General features: G+C 35.8%; 1 protein-coding gene across 1 annotated transcript; it reads left to right on the forward strand.

Annotated features, from left to right (window-relative positions):
* The first annotated feature begins 1,324 nt into the window (after positions 1–1,324).
* LOC129319892 (uncharacterized) lies at positions 1,325–7,019 on the forward strand. Its single transcript, XM_054964988.1, has 12 exons — positions 1,325–1,773; positions 1,956–2,017; positions 2,262–2,345; positions 2,480–2,773; positions 3,178–3,317; positions 4,067–4,154; positions 4,397–4,576; positions 4,771–4,932; positions 5,216–5,409; positions 5,874–6,024; positions 6,174–6,339; positions 6,612–7,019. The coding sequence occupies exons 1-12, from the start codon at positions 1,374–1,376 to the stop codon at positions 6,680–6,682; spliced, it is 1,992 nt and encodes a 663-aa protein (XP_054820963.1). The 5' UTR covers positions 1,325–1,373; the 3' UTR covers positions 6,683–7,019.
* The last annotated feature ends 207 nt before the right edge of the window (positions 7,020–7,226 follow it).

Genomic DNA, 7,226 nt, shown 5'->3' on the forward strand with positions numbered 1-7,226 from the left:
AAATATGTAAAATAAACTCTAGACTTCAAATTTATAGCAAAATAAACTCTTACTGTTAACTTTTTTTAATAACGTTACTGTCCACACGAATACTATAACAACTAGAGTTAAATTTGTAAGAAAATAAACTTCAAACAGTACTTGTGTTGACAATAACAATGTTAAAAAGTTAACGTTCATGGTTTATTTTACTATAAATTTAAAAGTTATAGGATTTATTTTACATATTTTAAGAGTTCAAGGTAATTTTTAAATAATAATTTAAAGTCTTATTTGCTTATTAACGCTTTATTTTATATGTATAAAATAAAGTATTTAGGTTTGGAGTTAGTCTTGCCTTAAACTTTTTGTACATATGGGATAATTGTTAACTTCTTATCCTAACAAGAAACATAAGATTTCTAACAACAAATAGGGGAGCATCTTTTGATACTTATTAGGATTTTGTAAATTGTATTATCTAAATTGATGATCAAATTGCTAGTAGAGTTAGTAAAGAATTTATGGATATTAAAATCTCAATAAAGCCTATTGTTGATACTTTTACAAATTTTTCTTAACAATGTTTATAATTTTTTATATTTTAAATATTGGTCTTTAATAGCTCCTCGATTAAAGTTGAAGAAGTAAATATGCATATGTTTTCCCCATTCCTTAACGAGAAAGTTGTATAATTGAACTTTAACAGTGTTATAAAAGATGATGAAAACATAAATTTACTTGATGATCTTTACTCTATAGATTTTTTAAATTTATTTTAATTGTTATTCTTCTTGGATCATAAAATAATATCTGAAGTGGGTCCTTCAATTATTTTAATATAAAATATTAATAAATCTATGAAGTTGTGTTATGGTATATATCTTATAATTACATGAATTGAAAAACATGTTTTGAAGCCTAAAAAATGTTTGGATCACATATTGTCGTATGTCCATCTAATTCCATGTTATTATTTATTATGAGGAGGCAATTTTTTATTATATTAGCCTTTAACATGATCATTAATAAAAGTTCGATTATATTTTTTATGCTTGTTTCATTCTATTTTCACTTACAATCAATTTTGTTTTGCTTTTTCTCATGTTCGGGATGGTTTAAAAATAGTGATTCTTGATTAGTTGCTCCACAATGTAATATATCATTTATTTTATTCTAATATGCAGATGTAATATCATTGACAAAAATTACACAACCCCGCTGCATCTGGATAGTATTGGGAAAGTCTCCGCTGCAAATTCTGTTGTATATGCGACTCGCAATGTAATTTACTAGTTTCTTGTTCAAAGTTTGTTCTTGCGGTATGCATAAAGTAGATAAATAATGCCTAACTTGCCGCCAAATTTCTCTCTCTCTCAATTCCAATCTCTGCAATGCTTCCTCTCCACCAGCTTCATGCTCCCACGGCCATTTCTTACACTCTCTCTAAAACCCTAAACCCCATTTTCACTATCCCCATCACTCATCCTCTCTTCCCTTCGACACTTCCTGTCCTTTCTCGGTCAAACTCCTCACTTTCTCACTGCGATTCCTGGTTTATCTCTCGCCGGAATTTTTCCCCCTCCACGCCGCCGTGTTGTGCCAGTGAATTCTCTGGCAGTAGCAGTACCGATTCTGAACAGGATGAAGAGGGGCGTGAGGAATTTGAGGACAGAGACGAAGAAGATTATTCTGACACGAACAATTATGATGTTGACGTCACCATGCTTGAGGAAGAAGCCAAGGACGCAGTGCGAGAGTACTCTAACTATCTGTCTCGCGTTTTGACTATTGGTGAGTGATTCCAACCCAAGTTGTTGAAATATGGCTTTTATTTGCATCCGAAAGGAATTTGTAAATTGTGCTCCGATTAAACCGGGAACAACAAGATGCCCGTCGTGTGTTCTCAGGAATCCTCACCCGTTGTGTTGCTTTTTTCCTTACATTAAATCGTCTTTGATGTTTATTGATTTCAGAAGATGAGAAGGACGACCCCAAAGAAACAGCTCGGAAGAGGATTAAAAGCAGAACAAGCAACGTAAGTTGGTATAACGTGCACAAATTGGTTAAAATGACAAATCAGATCGCCGAAAACTGACTAAACATTAAAATGTGGGAGAGACACGGGGATGATATGTTGCCTCTATCATGATGTGTATATGAAGTGTTTCATAAAATTTAAAAGAACTCGAGATACAACCAAAAAAAAAAAAAAAAATTTGAGTGACGATGTTGAAATAAACTAGGGCTACTTGCTAAACCTTGTTCCAACTTGACTGCAGGTCCCTGACAATCTTCTCCCAAGGGTTGCAATTGTTGGGAGGCCAAATGTTGGCAAATCAGCATTGTTTAATCGTCTTGTTGGGGTATTGAATGCTTGTTCTAGCTTTTGTTTTTCACCAGACTCGAGAATTTTCATGTCAAAGGAATAATATATTGAACTCCAGCTTTCATATCCTGACTCATTATGAAAGTTGTCCTCTTTCTTGCTAACTTCCAGGGAAACAAGGCCATTGTGGTGGATGAACCTGGGGTTACTAGGGATCGCTTATATGGTAGATCATTTTGGGGAGACCATGAATTCATGGTAGTGGACACAGGTGGAGTTCTCACTGTTTCAAAATCACAAGCTGGTGTTATGGAAGAGCTGGCTATTTCTACTACAGTTGGCATGGATGGTATTCCACTTGCTTCCAGAGAGGCAGCCGTTGCCAGGATGCCCTCAATGATTGAGAGACAGGCAGCTGCAGCTGTGGAAGAATCATCCGTTATTATTTTCCTGGTTGATGGCCAGGTATTGATTATATAAAGCATTTCGTGCTTTAACTTTCTCCTCTATAACTATATCTTACTTTTCTTTCCCTTTCATCTTTTCTGTTGATATTTGAATCAGAATCAGGTGTTGTTATTAACCATTGGCAACACCCCTGCATGGTGGGTTCAGCTTTGTAGAAATACTTTAAGTGTTTTGGTGTCTTTTGATTTTACCATTTGCAATGAGTTATATATGGTACTTCCCACTAGCATGACATGGTGGTAAACAAACAATGTTCAACATCAATTTTCTTTTTATACTTTTATAAGTATTATTTGATTGATTCATTATTTTTTATTTTTTGGTTAATTGATTAATTCATTTTGCTTGTCCAAACAATAAGCAAGACTTTCCATGACATGAACACTGATTGTACTGAACAGGCAGGCCTAATGGCAGCCGATGTGGAGATTTCTGATTGGTTACGTAAGAACTACTCCCATAAAAGTGTCATTCTTGCAGTTAACAAGTGCGAGTCTCCACGGAAAGGAATTATTCAGGCATCTGAGTTTTGGTCCCTCGGGTAAGCTGCCTTAAATTTCTTAGGTCATGTCTGAATGGGCATAAACCTCACTTTAACATGATGACGAGTTCATGACACTTAACCTATTTGATAAATCTGCACCTATTTTTGATTCTGTCTGGACATGCATATTTATGACTATATATTATATTTTGTTTTGATGTTGAAGTTATGGTTATGATATTAAATGTGCCTTATCCCTTATTGAGTTTGAATTGAGTGTTACTCCCTTAGTTTTTGACTCTATAGAGCTACTGTTTCCCTGTGTTACTATTTTCCAATCCCAGGGGCAATTAAAATAAGGCAAATGATTTCACCAGGCACAAGGCAGATGAAAACTGTTTAGTCCTTTTTTGCATGTGACCAAGACACCATATCGTCTTTCATGTTAATTAGAAAGCTTTATTTTTCGTTCTGTATCCTAATGACAATGGCCAATCAATTCAGAATCTCCCTTATCTCTGATTATTTTTAAATCTTTCTTATGTTAACCTTTTGGAAGTCATGAACGCATTTGCATCCCATTTGCCTTGTCTGGAAGAAAATTTAAGAGAATAGGAGGTAAACAAGATTCTTTCTTTGACAAGTACAAGGTCAAACCCCACATATTTAAGGAAAACTTTTTTTGGTGAAAGATGAGAATGTGGAATTCTTCAATCCTGTTGTTAATTTAGCAGATATGAAGTATGATGTATCCTTAAGTGTCTCAGTTTGTAGTTAACAGAATGGTTTCCATAATTGCTATTCAGGTTTGAACCAATTCCTGTGTCAGCTATATCAGGGACAGGAACTGGAGTGCTTCTTGACCTTGTATGTTCGGGGCTAGAGAAAATTGAGGTTTGTGTGCATCAAAAGTTGAGCATTCTTCTGATTGTTTTATTGGCAAAAAGATAAAATTAGGTGGTATTTGTGTCGTAAGCAAACTCCTCTGTGCAATCACCAATAATAAATCATTTCATTGACTTCAAAGCTCTCTTCGTCTTTACTGGTGCCTTGGCCACCATGCTACAGACATATTTTAATGTTGTTTTGGTAACTTGAGATTTTTAATTGATTATTATCATCAATGCTATTTATAGGAATCAGAAAATCTTGATGAAGAAGATTATGTTCCCGCAATATCAATTGTGGGTAGACCTAATGTTGGCAAAAGTAGTATTTTGAATGCATTAATGGGTGAGGACAGAACAATAGTCAGTCCCGTCAGTGGCACCACACGTGATGCTATAGATACTGAATTTACTGGAGCAGATGGCCAGGTTTCACTCTGGAATTTTTCTTTGATAACATCTTGATGATCTTGTTTAGCAATGCCATTCAGCATTGTTGATTTTCATGGTTTGATATTTGTGGGCCAAAACCACACTGAAATAGGTTTCATGTTCTGTTGTCATGACTGGGGGTCAGCTTGATTGAAATGTAAGGCTTATAGATTACATTGCTCTTTCTCCAGAAGTTTTGCCTTATTGATACGGCTGGAATCAGGAAAAGGGCAGCGGTAGCCTCAGCAGGCAGTGTGACAGAGGCTCTGTCAGTGAATCGAGCATTTCGTGCTATTCACCGTTCTGATGTTGTTGCTCTTGTCATTGAGGCTATGGCTTGTATCACAGAACAGGTACATTCTAGATACTCTTATGATTTCTGGTGCTTGAGTTCATCTCCTTGTGAGAAAGATTTTTTTTCTACCAATGCTTATCCACATATATTCAGTAAAAATTTCCAATTCCTTGTCAAACTCTGTAAATTGATGCCATGTTAATGGTGTCAAAAGTTGGTCAATCACTGGAGGAATTACTGCATATAGACCTTACAATAGAAAAGGCTGCTAGTTGTGTAAACTGTTCCATAATTCTTAAATTAGTTTTTCTAACAAACTTCATTTTGCATGTTTGTTCAAGGACTGCAAGATAGCTGAGAGGATAGAAAGAGAAGGGAAAGGTTGTGTGATAGTTGTGAACAAGTGGGATACGATACCAAATAAAAACCAGCAAACTGCAACATACTATGAAGAAGATGTCAGAGAGAAGCTCCGTTTACTTAACTGGGCTCCCATCGTCTATTCCACTGCAATAGCTGGTCAAAGTGTTGACAAGTATGTTCTGGCTTGAAAATTATTGACACATTTATGCTGCATGGTATACTAATATCGTTTTTGCTTTGAATCCCCTGATATTGCCTTCAACAATTGTGGCATCTGAGGGATTAATATGCAGTCAACTTGAATGTCTCATGGTGAAAGAGGCTGTATGTAGTATTGAAATTCATTTACCAGTTAATTTTTAGCCCCGTATTGATTTCATGCAGTTGTCGTATCACCTGGCCTTGGACAATTTTGATATACTGAATCATTCTTTTCCAATAACTTCTGGGAGTTTTTGGGCAATCACGCCTACCGGAATAAAGATGTGTTAAAGTCTGATAAATAACCTAGAGATGTGTTAGCTTCTTAGATTTAAACAAGAGAAGGGTGTCTAACTTTCAAAACCATTCAGTTTTTTATGTTTCGTTGCAGTTGATCCTTAGTGAATAGCTGATTGCTTGTTGTTCTGAATGAAGGATTATTGTAGCTGCTAGTGCAGTTGAAAAGGAGAGATCGAGACGACTTGGTACTTCTATTCTGAATCAAGTAGTGCGGGAAGCAGTGGCTTTTAAACCACCTCCCAGGACACGAGGGGGAAAAAGGGGGAGAATTTACTATTGCACTCAGGTATTTGTATCTTGCAGTTTTAATTGTACGTCTTCTGTCATTTTATGGTTCTTGTTTATTCACAGCTTTTAAGATTTTACTTTAGTGGAGAAAATATTATCAACCAAATAATTAGTGCATGAACTCCGTACTTGCCCTTCCTCTTGCAGGCTGCGATAAGGCCACCTGCATTTGTTTTCTTTGTGAATGATGCAAAACTTTTTCCCGAGACTTACCGCCGATATATGGAGAAGCAACTGCGTACAGATGCTGGTTTTTCAGGTACACCTATTCGGCTTCTGTGGCGTAGCAGAAGGAAAGCGGGAAAAGATGAAGGTCAGTGTTTATAGAATCAATATTTTTGTATGTCCTATTGACCTTGTGCATCTAATGTCCCTGAATGTAGTTAGAGGTTATCCCATTTGAAACTAAAGGATCAAAATCTTCAATTCCCGTGCTGAATTTACGGATTGTACCCTTCCATCTTCCATATCAGGAGAATTGTATTACCCTAAAAATTGTGCTAAAACTAAAAACACGCGCACACACAAATGTCTGTCTTCCTTGGCCAGAAAGGATAAATTCGTTAATTGATGATTTGCTTACAGGTAAAAATGAAACAAGAGTACAAGCAAACCTTTCATCACGCGATCGAAAATTGATATCATCTACACTGTAGGACCAGTCATGGCAGAAATGGCTTGGCTTTCTGTCTGTATTGAAAGAGAATGGGTCCATTTTGAGGGGTCACTGAATAGTGAATACTCGGTACAGCTAAGCGGCTTGCTTAGTGAAAGCTCGACAAGGACTTGATTAGTGCCCCAATTTTGGATAAGAATTTGGTCGTTCCTTTCAGGGAGGGATTTTGATGGTTTTGTAATTTGCATTATAAGCAACCCTTGAAGTTATACGGTTCCAGCGCATTCAGTGCAAATAGCTTCGTTGTAAATTTAGGCAAAAGAATTATAAAGAGGTCTTGAATAAAAAAATCAATTATTTTTTCGGTGTATTGACAAGTCAAATTTCTTTATTTACATGTTAAATTTTAGTATTGACAAGTACCTGAGATCTTTAATTAGCCCCTTTTTTAATCTGGGATTTATATGTCTCCTAAACTTGAAGCTTGTTTGATTACTGAAAAACAATAAAAAAAAAAAAACCTTTGAAAATATGAAAAACTAACATGCCAGAACTTTCCTTTTAATGTTTTGTTAACTTTTTTT

The sequence above is a fragment of the Prosopis cineraria genome, unplaced genomic scaffold (genome assembly GCF_029017545.1).
Source record: "Prosopis cineraria cultivar Desert tree isolate PC_DT_omini unplaced genomic scaffold, ASM2901754v1 PC9, whole genome shotgun sequence".
NCBI lineage: Eukaryota > Viridiplantae > Streptophyta > Magnoliopsida > Fabales > Fabaceae > Prosopis > Prosopis cineraria.